This window comes from Artemia franciscana, unplaced genomic scaffold (assembly GCF_032884065.1).
Source record: "Artemia franciscana unplaced genomic scaffold, ASM3288406v1 Scaffold_2103, whole genome shotgun sequence".
In the NCBI taxonomy this organism is placed as follows: Eukaryota; Metazoa; Arthropoda; class Branchiopoda; order Anostraca; family Artemiidae; genus Artemia; species Artemia franciscana.
The window spans coordinates 3,689-24,405 of record NW_027063115.1 but is presented as its reverse complement, the minus strand read 5'-3'; the positions used below and the strand labels follow the sequence as shown (position 1 = coordinate 24,405).

The following is a 20,717-nucleotide window of genomic DNA, read 5'->3' as shown; positions in this document are numbered from 1 at the left end:
AATTATATATTGTCTGCGAACTATTATTCCATTATTATTTATAATTGTACTGTGTCGGTTATAGATAAACATACATAATAAATAAAACCAAAAACAATCGAAGAAAACCTACATAATATATTGCATTAATGCTCAAATGAAAACAAAACCTTACATTAAACTTCTCATTAGAAAATCCTACTCCTTGTCCTCCTTTAAAGCCAAGACCTCTATGCAACCCTGAATGTCAGTAAGCAGCTCTGAACGATTAAAACTTTAAACTAACAAATCTCAGATGTAAAATTTCATACAAAAATAGGCCTACCGATTCTCAAAGCAACTAAAGCCATTGCATAACTTGTATATGATGTATACCCCACCTGTAAACGGGTATTTTATTTTTGGAAGATCTCGATTTTTTAAGGTGACAAAGATCAATAAAAGCATTTATGAAGAAAAAAAAAAACTATATAATGTAAAATGATAAAGAATCTAAATAAATATTACGTAAACATTCAGGTTAGGGATACAAAGGCAAGGCCGTATCAAGAGAGGTTTGCAGAATTGACCCCCCCCACCCCCCCCGCCACCCCCGAATTGTTTGTCTGACTCGTGAAAACGTAACAAAATTAGATACAAACAAATTTGTATGCGTTTATTAGGGTTTTTTTTTCTGTACCCCCTCCCCCCGAAAAAAAAAATCCATATGTAAATCACCCGCCAAAAAAAAAAAAAATCCTAGATATGACCATGTAAGGGCGTACAAAATTATGAAAGTCTTACGTCTGAGTTTTCCTTGGCAACTTCTCCGCCTTTACCTCCTTGTACTTCAAAGCCAAGGCCTGTGTGGTCTCGAAGAAGAGTGCAGAAGACACGTTCGTTCTTACGCGGACTTGTTTTTGATGGGATACCAACATTCTGATCAATAAACTAAAAAAGTAAATACATATATGTTATAAAACCAAATAACACCGAAAAAAGGATAGAGTGGTATTCAGGGACAATGAAAACTTGATAAAATATCAATTATTACATTAAAATATCAAAGTTGATCTTGTAGAAAATATATGATGAAGAACAAGAAGAGAGGAAGACCTGACCTGATTGTAAATCTGAAATACCATTTATAATTACCATAAATTACCAAATTAAATTAATATTACTAAATTACAATAAATTAATATTTATCAAAAAGGAAATGAAATTACCAAAAAGGAAAGAAAGAAATTACCCTTTATCCACATCCAAGAAGATTAGAAATCAAAAATTAGTAATAAGTGATAACAGTTTAAATGTAAGTTTACATTTACATTTCAGGAAAAATCTGAAATGACTAGAAATTTGAAGGTTACACTTTATTCTTTTCCCGAGCATGGGGGAGAGCGACTACATTTAAAATTCTGCTTATTTTATATAATTTATTCAGAGAGAAAAAGAGATTTCACATATACAAAATCTTGTGGCTCAAAAACCTTAAAGATTTTTTTACTGGTTTGATATTTCTCACAAAAGAACCAATCAGCTTCCTGAAACGGTCCCCCCAGAAAATATACTTTACTTTCTGTCAATATTTGTCATTCAGCACTAGCTAACCCGGTTTAAAAGGGCGGGGCTATTCATCTCTCCATAAATAAGGAATAGTGTTACTGGCTTGCGAAAAAACGTCATGAAAAGAAACCAATGAAATTGAAGCACAATTTTTGAACTTACCCTTTACTTTGCCTTTGGAACGATTCGTGCCAAACAGAAAAACTTAAATTTTGAAAATAATTATAAGTAATTTTGAAAACAAATTATAAATTTTTACGCGTATACTTAGCTTTTATGTAGCCAAGAGAAAAGGTGAACAAAATTTTTCATTTTTACCTAACTTTGTTTCCTCAACATGATGCTTTTTTGTATGTATTCTACATAAATACGGATCTAGAGCAAAACCGTGGAGGGGGGGGGGGGGCAATAACTGACCAAATTAAACTTATTTTAAAAAAAGGGGTAAAAAGAGAAACAAAACAAATGAGGGCACCGGAAAAATCTTGGAGGGCCGCAGTCTCCTCGCCCCTGATTTTACACTTTATAGTAAACTTTATTACACTTTATAGTATGTTAACATCATTTGGCCAACAGCAAACTGTTTCCTGTTTGAGATATTAAGTAGATGGAACGGGAAGATGGACAATTTTGTTGTGTTTTTTCCTTAATATATACGAGTTCATTGGCTAATATATACAAAAAAAGTATCTGTCACGTTGTTCAGTAAAATCTATAAAAAAAGATACATTGGAAGTGGTCAGAGAAGGATAAAAATGATGTGATAAGAATACAAATAGAAATAAAAGAAACATAAGAATGATAAGAATAGCCTAGTTATAAGAATAAAAAGGAGAATAATAAGAAGAGTGAGAGCAACATTAAACAGAAAGATTAGCGGGACTTTAACATCACTAGGTGGAAGAAGATTGGTAGCCATAATTTTCTATAAAAGTTTGTAGTAAAAAAGGTCCTATATGGAGAAAACAAAACTATCGTTTGGCAAAAAAGCGGAACTGGTAAAAGAAGAAATTGGCACACAAAAAAAAAGTTGGAAAAAATACAAGCTTAATTTCCAACTTTTCCTCAAAACATTTATATTCAAAATTTACTGTAGCTCAGCAATTACAAAACCTTTATATTAAGACAGTTTATAATGAAAAAAAAATAATACTACTTAATTTTGAAAAAAATAAACATTGAGATTCTATCAAAATCATACACTGACGGGCATTCAATCTTTTTTTTTTCAGACTCTGGGACAGTCTGGAAAACCCAAACAAAACAATAAATATACGAATCAACTGTAGTAACTCAATGGGCATTGGGCTATATAACGTATATTTCATAAATGTGCAGGAAAAAAGGGAGAAGGGGAATGTATTAAAGGACTACTCTTCGTTCCCTGTTGTTCCAAAAGGAAGGGCATTTAGCCCTGCAAAGTAAGACAAAAACAGATTTGAAACATAAATGCTCCAATCTACAACTATTTTTCTTTAAAAAGCGATACAAGGATATTTAACGGATAAAAAAAGCATCGACAGTTAGACAAAATAAAGAAATTCAGGTAAAACTAATTAAGCGACTTTAGCAATTCAATCGGGTGTCATTTACGACGTTTCGACTTCCATAGGGATATCAGGCACGATAGTCAAGCATTAAAATCGGTGATCATTGTTAAACTAGAGCTGATCATTGACAATGATTCATTTCTGTAAAAATATGTTAAAGCTGCAGAAATACGTAAAAAAAGGAGACCCCAAAGAGCGAAATTTCCTCTAAAATTGGTCTGAACCCCCCCCCCCCCCCCCCCCCCCAACGGGACGAACCGTCCCGGTCAATTGTGGTCAAATTGTGATCTCAAAATGCATATGCTTTGACATATTTAAACGCTAAGGTGGATTACTCTTGGTCATAAGATTAAAAGTAGTGACATAAATACTGACTTTTATCTTATCTGGTTTATTGACATTTATGTTTAAAATCAGAATTGAATAGAGGGAGGGGTTTTGGGGGCCTTTCTTTATATGTATGACGGCTCATGTCATATCCCTCTAATAATAATTTATTTATAACCCACAAAGTACATTAAACTGTGGAGTAAACACACAAAAAAAGAAAAAACAAGACAAAAAACATAATAACATAAATAACATAGCAGCATAACGACATACAACATAAATAAATTACCTCCAATCAAAAAATGGCCAAAGAGGGTCAAAAACACCGACCATTTGCCGAGTTTTAAAACATATATCTTTAGATAAATGTTTCAGTCGCGAGGGCGCATCAACGATGTCAAATTTAGAGACGACTGTATGATTCCGATACCACCGAGGCAGACGCAGCAAATACTTGCAATACTTAAAATATCCTGAGCGTATTTTCTTTGTATCCTTCTTGCGAAGGAGGAAAGCAAAACCAGAAAGATAAAAAACAGCAGGGGCACAAAAACTAGAATAAAGACGGCATAGTCCATTTCGGTTATACCGACCACGATTTGGTGAAATTTTCGCGTATCCAACCCGCATACTTTTCAGCACGCTGGACGTAATAGCGGAGCAAGTAGACGAAAGTGACGTGGAAAAAGAGAGACCCAACCATTTAATACTTGCTAAACATGGTATAGTTGAAGAACCCAAGCAAAGAGGTGATGCTGGTGGAGGACTCCCAAAACACAAAAACTCACATTTGGAGGCATTAACTGAAAGGCCTACTGTGGATAGTGCGGCTGAAAGCCGGTAGAAGTTGGTAATTAGACTATTTTTTGTCCGGCTAAGAAGCAGAACATCATCAGCATATGCAACGTGACTAATGCCTAAATTATCATTGTAAAAAATTGACGGTTGAAGACGTTGGAGACACGAAGCTAAAACACATTTAAAAATGCTCGGGGATAACACGGCACCTTGCCTAACACCTTTTTTAACAGGAATATACTCCCCTACCGTACCATTCCACTTCACCCTAACTGAAGAATTAGCATACCAATACTTAAGCACGGAAACAATAGAAAGGTTAACACCCGAGGCTGCTAGAGAAAACAAAGCATTTGAATGAATTACATTATCAAAAGCACTAGATATGTCAACAGTCAAACAATACAGGGGACTTTTTTGAGCAACAGTTTGTTTCATTAGCCGACCCACAATATGGTGAGCTTGAAAACAGCCCATACCTTTTCTAAAACCAAGCTGGAAGGGTATAAAATTGCACTTGGAGTTAATGGCCGGTAGCAATACATATTCAAATAGCTTACTAACAAAACAAGACACAGTGATAGGACGGTAATTAGAGCAAGCACTGGGGTCCTTACCCCTCTTGACTATGGGAGATATACAACCGGACAAAAAACTATCTGGCACAACGGACTGTGCCAAACACATCTGAAACAATAATTGCAAATGCTTCAGCAGTTCAGGACAATCATAAGCAAAAAACTTGAAGCAAAGACCATCACTATCGAGAGACTCAGACTTATTCACTTGCATAAGAGCTCGGAGTATAACACCAGATTCCACCGACAACACTTGAGATTGGTTGATACGAATTGGGAGGATTGAGTTTACAAGCTTTGTAAAATGATTTTGGAGATTAATATTAAACGAAAGCAAAATATTTTTATAATGAGAAACGAAGTCACATAGCCGAAGAGACGAATTAATTGGAGGTGAACACTTAACACTGTTTATAACACGATCCCAGGATTTCTTGTCACAAGGACCATCCCAGGCATTCAGTCTCGCTCTACGCAGGGAATATTTGTACTCTCGTTTGGTTTTCTGTTTTATTTGATGTACTGAACCAGAAGAAGGACGATTACAGGCTATCCACATACGGAGCCAGAACTTAGCTTTTTGTTTAGCTATCTTCACTTTAGGATCAACTTTCCAAAAGGGATTGCGAGTACCCGTTCGCACGCACTCGGAGGGTACAGCTGTTTTAGCGGCAGACTTTAGACAGAACACTATTTGCTGATAATACGAGTTGATATCTATCCGCGTTGAAGTTGTAGATACAGATGTTTGCAATAAGTGGAAAGGCACTTTAATAGATGATAATAACTGGGACAATGTCAATACATAAAGTGGAACATTGGTATTTTCCCAATTTAACTTTGAGAACCACTTGGAAGAGTTACGTTGCACAGAGGTCGCCATGGAGCAAGATAGTTGGCACGTGATTGGTAAATGATCGTCGTCGATTTTAGAGTCTTCCACATGAACTATTGATGAAAGTAGAGTTGAATCTGACACAATTACATGATCAAGGTTGGAAGTAAGACCACCACGATTGTGAATATAAGTAAATAGAAGATCTTTATCAGCAAGATGGAATCCTCCAGGTAGTGAATCGAGAAAGATTTCAGATCGGTCGGAATTAGATAATAAGTCAGTGTTCATGTCACCGGCGAGAACCCATTTGGTATTTTGTTTTGAAAGGTCGCTAAGTAGTGTTCGTAGGCGATTACATGCTTGTGAAAAACTAGACAATGACTGCACAGTCTTTTTATTACAGGGGAAATAAATGTTTATAAATGCGGTATCACCACATTTTATCGCTAAGATGTTAGCGTCGCTTTGCAATAATATCGGCTGAGTCTTGTGTCTGAAATAGATGGCCAGACCTCCTGATGGTCTTCCACGGGTTTTTTGGGCGGCTCTCAAGAAGGTATAATGGGTCCGAGAACGCTTTAGGCTATCAACATTCACTTTAGAGAGAAGGTGCTCCTGTAGAAACACAATATCATTTTCAAGTAGCTCACTTATCAGTAGATCCTTGTCTTTTGTACCATTAATATTAAGGGAAACAAAGCTAAACGGAGTTTGAGCATTCATTTATTAGCATTGTTGAGAGCCGATCGGAGAACTTTGCATTTCAGGCTAAAACTTACGTGTTCCATAGTGCAATTTGCACATTTTGGTGAGGCTTGGCAAGGGTTTTCCTTGGAATTCACATGAGGGCCAGAACATCTGGAACACTTGGGATGTGCTGGTGAGCTGGGACAAGCTCCAATCAGGTGATCAGTACTTTGACAGCGAAAGCATCGACGCGGAATGGATTGAAAGGGCTTAGCGCGAAAAATTTCATATCCAATACGGATTCCCGACTCCAGAACCGCATTCAGAGCGGTTTTGTCGACGAACTCGAGGCGAAAAGTACGAGAGTCGCCGATTTGACTAGCACTAATAAGTCCTTCCACTGAGGCCTCCAAATCAGCTCTTGAATAATTATGGGGTATATCCCGGACCACAGCTAAAGGCTTTTTATCAATCACTCTGGCTCCAACGTTAGGGATGGAGCTAGTAACAGCTTCAGCAAGCGAGTCGGCTGAGCGCTTATCACGTACCATCACAACCCAGCTTTTGCTATGTGGCTTAGATTTTAGACTTATGATTCCGTCGTGACCATCCAACGTTTCGAGCTTCTTCATGCGAAGGATAGGGTCGCTGAGCTCCGGGGGTGGGTTTCTTACAACGACAGCGTAGGATGGTTTTTTCGTATTTTGAGTAGGGGCAACAAGCTTAGACTGTCCCTCTGTAACCTTGGACGCAATATCACGCAGCTGTTCAAGGCAAGAATTCACCTTGGCACTCAGGGTACTGAAGGCATCGACAGGGATCATTGGCACTTCGCTGGGACATTTGATAACAAAGTCCGGAAGCTTTATGTTCTGGGAATCGCACTTTACAAGCGAAGAAATAATGTCCGAAGCACAGTTTAATGCAGCATTGGCTCCTACGCGCTTCGATGGGACTTCATTCGGAAAAAGATTTAAAAAAAGCAATTTACGGGTCTCACCAAGAGAAGAAGACTCGAAGAAATCGGCCAAGTACTCTTTTATCGTATCGGGCGAAACTCCTTTTGCAAGATTCTTCTGTACAAAGCACAGGATAGGATTGTAGAAAAGTTCATTTTCGCACCAATTGCCAATTCCCATTTTCTCTAGATTGAAGGTTCACTTGCGAGAGAAGTAAGGGAAGCGTTGGAGGCTGCCTACCTTGTCCCCGCAATTTAAGGGACAAGCCCGGCGGGTACCACGGCTCTTGCAAACAGCTCTCCCCCACCCTTCTGCTTACTTTTCTCCTCTCACATTTATCGTAACGCAATCGTCTATAATATCGGAAATTATAATTATTTTTGCAACTGCTTAATCCTGACCTATATCATATATAGTTCATGAAAAAATCGATAAGAGAAATCACTGTTCCCAAGGGAATTTTCACTCAAGTCTGAAAATAATCCGCTTATTTATAATTCTTTGGACACTGAATTAATTATTATGAAAAAATTGGCTATATGTCAGGTAGAGACGATAATCCTGTACCAAATATTAGTGATAGGTTCAATCCAAATATAGGTCCTCACACCTTGAACTCTGAATCAATACTGTAAAACTCTGAATACTCTAAATTAGTTAAGTTCCTCAAAGTTAAACAATTGCTTGTTAAACAATACTATGAGAGGTAGGAATAGTAGTGAAAAAAGGGAATATGGTTCTAGTGGTAATCAATATAAAATCAGTGGATGTTACCCATCCCGGTTTTAAAAAACAGCAGCGGTGACTCAATTAGTTAACTTGATTTTTTAAAGGCCTCCAATAGATAAAACAGATTTGACACAAAAGCCTCCAATCTTCAACTATTTTTTACAAATGAGAGAAGGATATTTAGCAAAAAAAAAAAACATATCTACAATTAGAAAAAATGCGGAATTTTACCCCTAAAATAACAAACAATGTGATTGGTTTGGAAAAAAAAATTTAATCTAAATTTTATCACCAGAAACAAGATATAATATGATTGGTTTGGAGAAATACCGTTACAAAAGTGAAGCCATAGAATTGAAGCCCGCTTTTTAACATGGTATACGGGATGCTGATCTCTCTTAATCTAACTGGTAAAATCATAATGGATAGTAATTATAGCTTACTGATGATAGATTTCCATGTGAACTGGCAAGTTGGGCTGTGCTCAAAGGTTGACTATACATACGTAAACCGGAGACAGGAGTTGCGGGAACGGAGACACCTGCCAAATGAAAGCATAATCAAACCGTATAAAGGCTGTGTAAACACTTCTGACATCTATATTATTGCCAAACGTAGGTTTTGAAATGATCACAGTTGCCCGAACTGTTTTAAAACCGCAAGTAGCATAATTAGAAGCAGCCCTGGAAATCTTATGAATAGATTTGAAGTGATTATTTAGATATTGCAATGTTTATTTTCAGAAGAATTTAGTTCAGCCTCCCCTCCCCAAGAGAATCCTGGGGTTCTACGGTGAAATATCTGAATAAGCAAAGTTTTTCGTTGAGCTTCCAGTCCAACAGGGACGTAAAGCATAATTTGTTTTGCGGCAACAGAATTTGATGCAAAATTCGTTTTGCATATGTATGCATGTTGAAGTTTTTGTGTGTTTGAAGGAGGGGGGGGGGGGGGGGGCACCAAGGAATCTTGGATTCCCTCAATGGTATTTTTCACTCCTGTATCCATGTATTACTGAAACTTTGACCTCCGTGGGCGTGCACTGCTGCCCCCTCCCCTCACTGAGAGGAAACTTGAAATGAAGAATGAAAAAAAAATTTACTTCAAGAACTGAATATCGATCAGAATGGGTCCGAGCCCCAAAGACAGACTACTACTAGTAACTTCTGTCAAATTAGGTCTATCAATTTTTTTATTTTTATACTTATAAAATTTCAAATATTTATCCCTTAATCAAGTTCAAATAGTTAAATAGTTAAAAATTCCAAATAGTCATCCCGTAATCGAGGCACTTTTGAGTCGTATGATTTAGTTCAAAATCCCACTTTAACATTTGTGCACGTATCGGGTTAACACCCTTGGCCACTCCTGAGATATTGCAGATACGCCTTTCTGGCAACCTGGATGCATATTTCCTTTTTTAAATAGTTTTGAAAAAAAAGGAGAAACCAAAAGGAGAAGTGTGGCACAAGCTTTTATTTCAGATGCAACCTTGGCCACTCCTGAGATATTGCAGATACGCCTTTCTGGCAACCTGGATGCATATTTCCTTTTTTAAATAGTTTTGAAAAAACCAAAAGAAGAATCTTAGAAAAGCTCGGTTTCCAGGTATGAGTAAACATAATTTAGGTCCAAGTGACAAATCTGCTTCTATTTTGATGCCCTTGATACTTAAAAATGATATTAAAAAAAATGCAAAAACAATTCCAAAAGACTCAAAATAGACGAAGAAGAGTACAGCGCGTCTAAATGTAACAAACAATAATTTTACGAGTTAAAAACATTCAAAATCCAAAGCCTAGTTTGTTCATCAACTCGGCCATTTTAGGACTTCTACCTCAAAACATAAGTATTTTACAACTCTGCGTTGGATACCAGCTTTTTAAGAAGCGAATCCATTTCACACTATTTCCAGATTCAATTAGACAAGATAAATTCATTTTCTTCCTCGGTTCCATACATTTATCATTCCTTATGTTCATGCTTTCTATTTTTTTTTCTCTCTTTCAGGATCTCTTGTTTATTTTTTAATTTATATTTGCAAAAAAATGGAAAAAAAGAAGGCGTTGGCATAAAGAATGGTAATGGTAAAGTTTTGCTTGCCTTGCAAGTAGCACAGTGTACGCTGGGATGGTTTCCACAAAATTCCAGAAGAAATCGCCAGTCGCAACGCCTACGATTTCAACTTGACGCCACAGCGTGGAGACAACCACGCGGTCGTCCAAGAGCGAGATGGTCCGTTAGCCTAAGTCAGTTCCTAAAGAAGCTAAGATCTGAATAATAAGACATGAAGATGATGGGTGCTTAAGACCCATGAATCATGGGTGCTCAAGACCGGGTGTCCTGAGGGAGAAGAGTTCTCTCGATGCTGGCACCGAGCCGGCAAGAGAAGTAATTTAAGTAAGTCAAGTTTAAATTTGCCCTAAAATAAATTCCTTTTTAAAAATATTTTATAGCAATGTAAGTATAATTCATTATTATAGCTTGCATGCATGAAAACTCTTAATACTTGGTGATCAAATACAAAACCACTAAATAATTAAAAAGAAACACTGGAAGGGAATTCAAACTCCGTGTTAGTGCAAAAGTGGTCTTAGAAAAGCAATTAGAAAAATAGAAAAAAATTGTGTAGAAATATATCAATAATCTATAATAATCTAAAATTGATATAAAAAAAATATTTGTAAAGACTTTGGCAAGCCACGGAAGTCAAAATCTCCGCATAATAATTAAACAACAGTCAAATAATGATATGAACTTTCAAGGAAATTTATATAAGAAAAAATAATTTATCGACATAGAATTAAAAATTAATTTTATTTCTAATTAATTAAATTAATAAAAATCACTTAAAATGAAAAGCTACTTAAAAATTACTCATCATTAAAAGCTACTTAAAAATTAACTAAGCTTTGAAAATTATCTTTATTAGGCCTAATCTACACAAATCAAACTTGATGCATAATACCAAGGAATAAACAAAATATGACTAATTTAAAAAGTTATTACAATTGGAGATGACAAAAGCAACGGCACACACATGTCGGTTAAAATGCGAAAAACCATATACATAGTTAGAAAAAAAAAATATACCTTTCGGCCTATCCAAATTGTGTGTTGGAATAGAGCTGTGAAGGGACGCCGTACTAGGAGGAGGAGATACTGCATGACTGCTTAAACTGGACACAGAAGAAATGGAATGCCTAGGCGCAGGAACAGGAGGAGCACCAATCGGAAAGGCAGAACTGGCATTACTTGCTATGCTTAGGGGACGCTGGTCTGGTCGTCTCATCTAAAAATTAAAGAACAAAATTGCAAAAATGTTGTATTTTAATTATATTACAAAATGTTATACTATTTTATGTTGATTTAAATTATGTTTATACAAGGCTGTATACAGGATCTTTTTCCGGGGGAAGGGATTAGAATTTTCGTTAAAAATATCATAATTTGCTTATATGCATTTTCGCTTCAAGTTTACAATTTTTTTTTTTGGGGGGGGGGGGGGGTTGACCACCCACCCCCCGAATACGGCCTTGTGTTTATATTCATATAATGTTATAAATGAACCTTGATATTATAAATTATATTTACACGATGTTAATATAAATAAAAAAATGTTACAAAAAAAACAAAAATTACAAAAAAGTTAAGTTGCATTTATCAGACGTAGGTTATAGTGATTCAGATGTCAAATCAATTATCTTCACAAAATGTACACAAGAGAAAAATGTCAAAGAAGATACATCGCTTATATGGATTAATTAGAAAAACTTTTTCCACAAAATAAGCTTTTCAAAGAAAAGTAAAGAACTCAATTAAACCAAAATGAGAAAAAAATAATATGAAATAATCTACCAAGCGTAAAACTACCACAAATCAGCATCGATAAATAAATGAAACCCCAAGAGAAATTACAATAAATAACCAATTCAAACTCAAAACGCGCAGAAATTAACATGGATAGGGCTCAAAACCCCTATGCCTTCCCAAGACCAGAACATAATTTGTACTTTACTAAAAAAAATACATATGAACGTGCATTGTTAGTTTAATACAAATATGCTGATATTTATTCCTTAAAAAGTTAACAATATCTGATTTCTTAAAGTTATAAAAGTGAGAATATTTAAAACAAAATCAGTTATGTGCAAATTATGTTCAGGCCTTGGGAAGGCATAGGGGTTTTGGGCCCTAGTTAAAATGAAATAAGTTTCAAAACAAACAAGCCTCACCTAAAGTTTATACAGCCACCCATTCCATAAAAACTTTATATGCCCCCAATGCTTGACTATTCAAAGGCACTGGTGGTTGTGTCAACCCTAGAGGCATTGTTATATGTTCTTTAGACTATGTTGAGCAAAATAACTTTCTCAAAATTTTAATCAGATTCGTTTGGTGAAGAGGGGTAGTCGGGGGGATAGCTGGCGTTCATCACTTTTGACTCTTAAAAGAGAATTAGAACTCCCAATATTTAACCAAACAAGCCTCCTCTATAGTTTATACATCCATCCCTTCCATAAAAACCATAAATGCCCCCAGGGTATAATTTACAATTCTTTCACCCAGGTTCTGGGGGTTTGATTCAACCCCAGAGCCTTGTTATGTCATAGTTGGACTATTTTAAATAAAATGGCTATCTCAAAATTTCTACTAGATGCATTTCGGGACAGTACGACGCGTGTGTGTGGGAGGGGGGAGAAGTAGCCGTCCTCCGATTACTTTTACACTTAAAAAGGCACTAGAGCTTCTGATTACCAATCAATGAGCCCCCTCCGAAGTTTATATGACCGTGCTTTCTATACAAACCTTATATGCCCTCAGGGCATAAATTACAGCCCTTGCCCTGAGGACTTGGGAGGGGGGTTGTCATACTCAAAGACATAATTTCCAGACCTTACAACTAGTCTCAGAATTTTGATTGGAAGTGCTTGGGGGCATTTGCCCTCCGATAACATGCAAATAACAAAAAGTACATTATTCCTCTCAATTTTAAATCGAAAGAGCCCTTTTTGAAGTTCCTATGACAACACTTTCCATAAAAATTTACATGCCTCAAGGGAATAACTTACAACCCTTGCCCTAAGGGTTGTGTGTGTGTGGGGGGGCAGGTATCATCTTCAAAGACATAATTTCCAGACCTTTCAACTACGCTTAACAAAATGGCTATATCAAAATTTTGATCGGAATGTGCTTCGGGATATTACGGCCGTACAGGGGGAAGGGCATTAGCCCTCCAATCACATTAGACTACTAAAAAGGGCACAAGCCCTCTCAATTTCCATTCGAACAAGCCCTTTTTGAAGTTTCTACAACAACGCTTTCTATAAAAAACCGTATATACCCCTAGTGAATAACTTACAACCCTTGCCCTGAGGGCTGAGGGGAATGGTCATCCTCAAAGACATAATTTCCGGACCTTTTAACTATGCTGAAAAAAATGGCTATTTAGAAATTTTGACTAGATTTATTTGGGAAAATGGAGAGCGTGAGAGGGGTGTTAGTTGCCGTCCAATCACTTTCGACTATCAAAAAAGGCATTAGTCCTTTCAATTTCCAATCGAAAGAGCCCTTTTCAAAGTTTCTATGACAAATCCTTAGATGTCTAAACTGTTTAAACTGCTCTGGTCTAAACAAACCCCCCCTCCAAAAAATAAAATAAAATAAATAATATATGTGCCAACATCATTCTTTACTTAGGTAGCACTATTACGCTGCCTATGATTATAGTATACCAATTTAGTTGAGTTTTATTTCGCAAAGAGATAAAACAATAAAAACACAACAGGGCATGATTTCCAGAGAACACATAAAACAAAACCATATAAATAGAAAACAACACAAAAGAACCGGATAAGACAAAAAGAGAAAAAATTAAATCACAATGTCGGTTAGCAAAACAAGAGCTAACAGCTCATATGGCACTTGTGACGAGGTCAGAAGAGCCACGAGCCAAGAGCTCATATGGCATATGCTCTAGCAAAATTCTAAGAATCATTAGATTGATTCAAAAGGAAAATCAGAGGCTTAATGCCGGTCGGGATTTAAAATAAGAGTTATGAGACACAAGGTCCTTCTAAATATCAAAATTCATTAAGATCCGATCACCCACTCGTAAGTTAGAAATACCTCATTTTTTCTAATTTTTCCTCTCCTTTCATCCCGATCTCTCCACTCCAAGTGTTTTCCAAGATTTCCGGTTTCCAAGATTTCTGTTTCCCCCCTCTAACCCCCTATGTCCCCGGATCATACTCGAAACGAAAATGGAACATCTGAGACAAAAGATCTTTCTATTTATCAAGTTTCTTTAAGATCCGATCACCCATTCGTAAGATAAAAACCTCAATTTTCGGGTTTTCCGAGATTTTGAGTTTCCCCCTCCAGCTCCCCCAATGTCACCAGATCTAGTCGTGATTTGAAATAAGATGTCTGAAGCACAATATCCTTCTAAATATCAAATTTCATTCAGATCTGACCAACCGTTCGAAGTTAAAAATGACCCATATTTTCTAATTTTTCTCAATTATCCCCCCCCCCCAACTCCCCCAAAGAGAGTGGATCCGGTCCGGTTGTGTCAATCACGTATCCTGGACATGCACTAATTCTTCCCACCAAGTTTCATCCTGATCTCTCCACTCTAAGTGTTTTCCAAGATTTCCGGCCCCTCACCAGCTTCCCCACCCCAATGACACTGGATCCGGTCAAGAATTAAAATAAGAGATCGGAGTTACGAGGTCCTTCTAAATATGAAATTTCACTAAGACCCGATCACTCCTTCGTAAGTTAAAAATACCTCATTTTTTGTATGTTTCAGAATAATCCCTCCCCCCAACTCCTTCAATAAGAGCAGATCCCTTCCGGTTATGTCAATCACGTATTTAGGATTTGTTCTTATTTTTTCCACCAAGTTTCATCCCGATCCCTCCACTCTAAGCCTTTTCCAAGATTTTCGATCTCCCCCCCCCCCCAATGACACTGGACCCCGTCGAGATTTAAAATAAGAGATCTGAGTTACGAGGTCCTTATAAATATGAAATTTCATTCAGATCCGATCACTCCTTCGTAACTTAAAAATACCTAATTTTTTTTTGATTTTCAAGAATTAACCCTCCCCCCAACTCCCCCAAAGAGATCGGATCCGTTCTGGTTATGCCAATCACGTATCTAGGACTTGTGCTTAGTTTTTCCACCTAGTTTCATCCCGATCCCTCCACTCTAAACGTTTTCCAAGATTTTAGGTTTCCCCCTCCAAGCCCCCCCCCCCCAAATGTCACCGGATCTGGTCAGGATTTAAAATAAGAGCTTGAGACACGATATCCTTCTAAATATCAAATTTCATTAAGATCCGATCACCCGTTCGTAAGTTAAAAATACCTCTTTTTCTATTTTTTTCCGAATTAACCGTCCCCCCCCCCCCCCCCGATGTTCGAATCGGGGAAACGACTATTTCCTATTTAATCTGGTCCGGTCCCTGATAGGCCAGCCAAATTGTATTGTCCCAGCTTATCTGGAAGTGCCCAAACTAGCAAAACCGGGACAGACAGACCGACCGACAGAATTTGCGATCGCTATATGTCACTTGGTTAATACCAAGTACCATAAAAAGAGAAGGAGGCGATTTTACTGGCAATTTTTAACGGATTGATTTTATGTTCAAACCTATTTGGACAATTTAACAAAAGGCTAGTCAAATTGGCAAAAAAAGATAAAAAGAAAAAGAAAGAAAGAAAAAAGAAGAATGCAGTCAGTGGCTTCGACACAAAAATTATTTTAAAAAATGTCAGTGAAAAATCTATTTACTTTCGGAACGTTTGTAGAGGTGTGAAATAATATTGGGTAGCTATACGTAATATAGTATAGTATATTTGACACACGAAAAAAACCGCAGGGCTATGGCATCAAAAAAAGGAACAAAGAGAAAGCAACATACAAAACAATTAAGCAATTGAGCAAAATGATTAAAACAAGAACAATACCATTTAAAACGAGTAACACAAACTGAGTCAACATATAAAATACTAACGGGGGGGGGGAGGGTTCACCCACACGGATAAACCACACCAGATTCATAATTCTAATAAAACAACCATTCCCCAACAGTTTTTCCGCTCACAACTCTTCCCCTTCACCCACTCCAAAAACTTCTTCGTTTAAATCCCTTAACCTTACATTGTATTTAAGGGCCCCATATATTGCAATACGCTCCAATGTGATATTTTTTCAACGTGAGTTGGGAATAAGAAAATCAAATAATTACAAACAAACTAGAATACCGACTAAGACGAGTCCACGTGTTCCATATTGTCTCTTAGGAGCTCATAACAGGTTAAGCTAGTTTAGTTACGTTTAATGGATGAGCGGTGTAAGGTTGCCGAAAATCATGGACTAAACGAAAAGTTGGTTGCCGTCGAACAGGATGGGAATGGGGGTTCTACCCCGTCATCCACTCCAAAAATTTCGTTTTCAAATCCTTTTATCTTATATTATAAGTGAGAGTCCAATATTTCACAATACATTCCAAGGCGTTATTTTTTTTACTGTGAGTTAGGGATAAAAGATATCCTTGCAAACATACTAGAACGGGGTGTGAATGGGGGTTCCACCCACAACTCTTCCCCTTCATCCACTACCTTGGAATCACATTTCTATGTGTTTTTTGTTTTGTTTTTTCTCTAATTTTTATATACAATGTTTATTCATATGGTCCCTAGATTTTTCTGTAAAATTCAAGTGTCACGATTTTTTTTTTTATTCAGACAACAATCAGGTGTCGGGTGTCATAACTAAATCTAAGGGTCTAATATGTAAAATATATTCCAAGGTGATATTTTTTTTTTACTGTGAGTAGGGGATAAAAGATATCATTTCAAAAATACCAGAATATGGCTTAAAGCGAGTCCACGTGGGATGAAAGGTGGCCAAAAATCATGGGACTGAACAAAAAGCTGGATGCCGTCGAATGGGGTGAGAAAAGGCCCTATGAAGATGCAAAGGAGGTCGGAATTTCACACAAGGGGTAAAGAGTAAAGCTCTGGACCCAGTTGAGTGAAGGAGGAGCACACAACGCCGTGCTTGTTTCATGAGGCTTTGTATTGCGAATTGTTAGTGGTGGAAGAGTTTTAAGTCTCTAAATTTAAGTATCATGTTTATCGAAAAAGAAACGTATGAATGAACATAGAAATACATGTTAGAAACATATCAAAGAGATATCTTCATATCTCTTCATAAACATATCTTCATTTAAACATATCTTCAGAAACATATCTTCATAAACATATCAAAGACATATCAAAGAGAAATATCTTCGGTTCACAGAGGGAAAGTAATGAAAATTCAAAAAACATTAAAGATCATTCCTTCTAAAATGTTCATTGTGGTATTGTTTAGATACATTGCAGCAGGAGCCCCACCCCATCCCAAGCTAAAATAGCATGTATGTTAAATGTAAAAGCTGCATCAAATATCCTATTACTTGCTTCTTTTTTAAGAATTTTACTTTTATTCTCTCTTTTCTTGTTGACTTTATTCTGTACTTTTCTTTCTCTCTTTTCATCTTCAGTGAGCCTTTAAGTAAAATTTATACTATGGGATATTTCGAAAAACTTTCGGTTAAAATTATCTTGCGTCTACCTGTCTTGTTTTGGGCGTTTGTTTTGTTTCTGTATCTGATAAACTTCCAAATTCTGTCTCTTTGACAGCTAACATTACTCAGAATAACTTTACCAGAAAAGACTAGCCTAAAGAAAACCTCAATTCCTACCTCAACTTGAGGTTGTAGTTTGGCAACCTCTCTTTCAACCCGTATAGTGAGCAGTGTTCCTGCAGCACGTAAGAAATCCACTGCTTCATAATGATCAACTTCAATACATGAGGCGTTATTTACAGCTAAAATTTTGTCGCCTACCTAAAAATATATTTATAATTAGAATACAGGGAAAAAACAATATAAAGGGGGAGAGCAGAGGAGGTAAGATTGTTAGATAAAAAGAGAGAAAAAAAATTCGCTCCTTATAAAAAAGGAAAAATTCATGTAATTTATCAAAAGTAAATATTTAGACAATATCAACAAAAAGTAGTACAAAATAGCGACAGAAGAGGCTGGTTTTCGCAATAAATATTGTACAACGGCAAAAAATCCACGATTTTTTTTTCGGGGGATACAAAAAAACCTAAAAACGCATAAAAATTTATTTATATTCACTTTTGTTACGTTTTTACGAGTCGAATAAATACTTCAGGGGGAACGGGGGTTCAAACCCCCAACCCCCCTCTGGCTACGGCCTTATACAACTGATTAGATTTCGAATTAAGACTTTCTTTATAAACAGATATGGGGTAGACTATAGATGGGATTAACTGATTAGATTTCGAATTAAGACTTTCTTTATAAACAGATATGGGGTAGACTATAGATGGGATTTTTGGGTTTAAGGGGGCATTCGACAATGTTAAGAGGGACCTACTGATGAAGGAATGTTTGAACATTGGTTAACCGTACTCGATTGCTAAAATATTGATTGGTGCTTATGATATAACAAACTATGTAGTTAAAGAGGCAGGAAACCTTTCTGGATAATTCAGTCAAACCCCCCCCCCCCCGGGGGGGGGGTGAAAAAGAGATGTCCTCTTTCTCCAATATTATTTTCAACCAGTTAGCCAGTTAGTGACTGCAAATCAGTTAGCTAAGATTAAAGATGTTAAGAAAAGCAAACAAATGTTTCATGATTAAAATTTTCAGGCCCCATGTTTTGCACGAAACATTTGGGGAAAATAATCCTAAGTTGGAAAGTGTACTGGTACAATTTTTCAAGAGTGTTCTTGGGTATTGGGTCTGGTATTGAATATTTGTCTATAATTGTGTCCGCAACACTGCTGCTTTCGTAGTTTTTTTTTTTTTTTTTTTTTTTTTCACCGTGATCAGCGACCTGTAGCTCCGAAGGGGTAAGAGTTAAAAATTTGAGATTTTTCAGAGGGAAGGGAAACGTGAAACAGAGTAAAAAAGTTCCAGAGAAGTTCCTAAAATTTCGAACAGTTTTCCATAAAAAAAAAATAAAACGGTTTTTTTCTCAGAAACTGTGCGTTCGATGTTTGGCGTCAAGTTAAGACGACCCTAGCTTCGGAAATAAACTTGTTAGAAATACAGTTATGCTGAACTCACGTAGAACTTTCATTTGTCTCTTCGAGAACCGGAGCACAAAATTCCGTAGCTCTTACAGATTTCCCGGAAATAATTCCAGAAAAGTCCATCTCGTTCCGATTTTTTTTTGGAATTTTCTCAAATTTTCGATTTTGATGTTTCTTATATTTTTATCAAGTAGTGCTATGAAAAGTATGCAAGAAGAAGTGAAGTGTTCTATATACCAAGTTGCTTCGTTCTCTAAGAAATAATTTCCGAAGTTTCGACGTTCTAGAGGTAACTTCTGTTCTGGACCAGCTAGAATTTTTTTCCCAACGTGGTTCGACAGGTCTCGATCTCCTAACAACTGGAGCTTACAATAGTTTCTCCGAAATAAAATTCCTTCTTTGGGTTTTTCTATTTGGAAGTTTTGTCATGCCCTCGGGGCAATTTAAATTTTTTGGTGAATTTGGTTTGTTTTATATTTTCCTCGTTTAGACCATCAAAAGTTAAGCAGAAAACTATAAGCCCTTATTTCCGTATCTCTTTCAGATTTCCCGGAAATAGCAACTGTGTCCCGTAGGGCACAGTTGCACGTGTTGCTCCGCAACTGTGCCCTAAGGAACAGGGCAAAGTTGCTGCAACACTTCCCGTTGCACAGGCAACGGAGGTCTTGGTGTTGCGGAGCAACACTACTGCTTTCGTAGTTTTTTTTTTTTTTTTTTCACATTGATCAGCGACCTGTAGCTCCGAAGTGGTAAGAGTTAAAAATTTGAGATTTTTCAGAGGGAAGGGAAACGTGAAACAGAGTAAAAAAGTTCCAGAGAAGTTCCTAAAATTTCTAACAGTTTTCCATAAAAAAAATAAAACGGTTTTTTTCTTAGAAACTGTGCGTTCGATGTTTGGCGTCAAGTTAAGACGACCCTAGCTTCGGAAATAAACTTGTTAGAAATACAGTTATGCTGAACTCATGTAGAACTTTCATTTGTCTCTTCGAGAACCGGAGCACAAAATTCTGTAGCTCTTACAGATTTCCCGGAAATAATTCCGGAAAAGTCCATCTCGTTCCGATTTTTTTTGGAATTTTCTCAAATTTTCGATTTTGATCTTTCTTATATTTTTATCGAGTAGTGCTATGAAAAGTATGCAAGAAGAAGTGAAGTGTTCTATATACCAAGTTGCTTCGTTCTCTAAGAAATAATTTCCAAAGTTTCGACGTTCTAGAGGTAACTTCTGTTCTGGACCAGCTAGAATTTTTTTTCCAACGCGGTTCGACAGGTCTCGATCTCCTAACAACTGGAGCTTACAATAGTTTCTCCGAAATAAAATTCCTTCTTTGGGTTTTTCTATTTGGAAGTTTTGTCATGCCCTCGGGGCAATTTAAATTTTTTGGTGAATTTGGTTTGTTTTATATTTTCCTAGTTTAGACCATCAAAAGTTAAGCAGAAAACTATAAGACGTTATTTCCGTATCTCTTTCAGATTTCCCGGAAATAGCAACTGTGTCCCGTAGGGCACAGTTGCACCTGTTGCTCCGCAACTGTGCCCTAAGGAACAGGGCACAGTTGCTGCAACACTTCCCGTTGCACAGGCAACGGAGGTCCAGTTG

General features: G+C 36.8%; 1 protein-coding gene across 1 annotated transcript in view; it reads right to left on the bottom strand.

Annotated features, from left to right (window-relative positions):
• LOC136042832 (protein lap4-like) overlaps positions 1-17,897 on the bottom strand; it is a gene marked incomplete at both ends in the record, with an annotated part of 39,754 nt that extends 21,857 nt beyond the window's left edge. Inside the window, 4 exons of the mRNA XM_065727762.1 lie at positions 763-909; positions 8,440-8,537; positions 11,087-11,285; positions 17,754-17,897. Coding sequence (XP_065583834.1) covers positions 763-909; positions 8,440-8,537; positions 11,087-11,285; positions 17,754-17,897 — 588 coding nt within the window. The remainder of the gene's footprint in view (positions 1-762; positions 910-8,439; positions 8,538-11,086; positions 11,286-17,753) is intronic.
• Between the last annotated feature and the right edge of the window lie 2,820 nt (positions 17,898-20,717).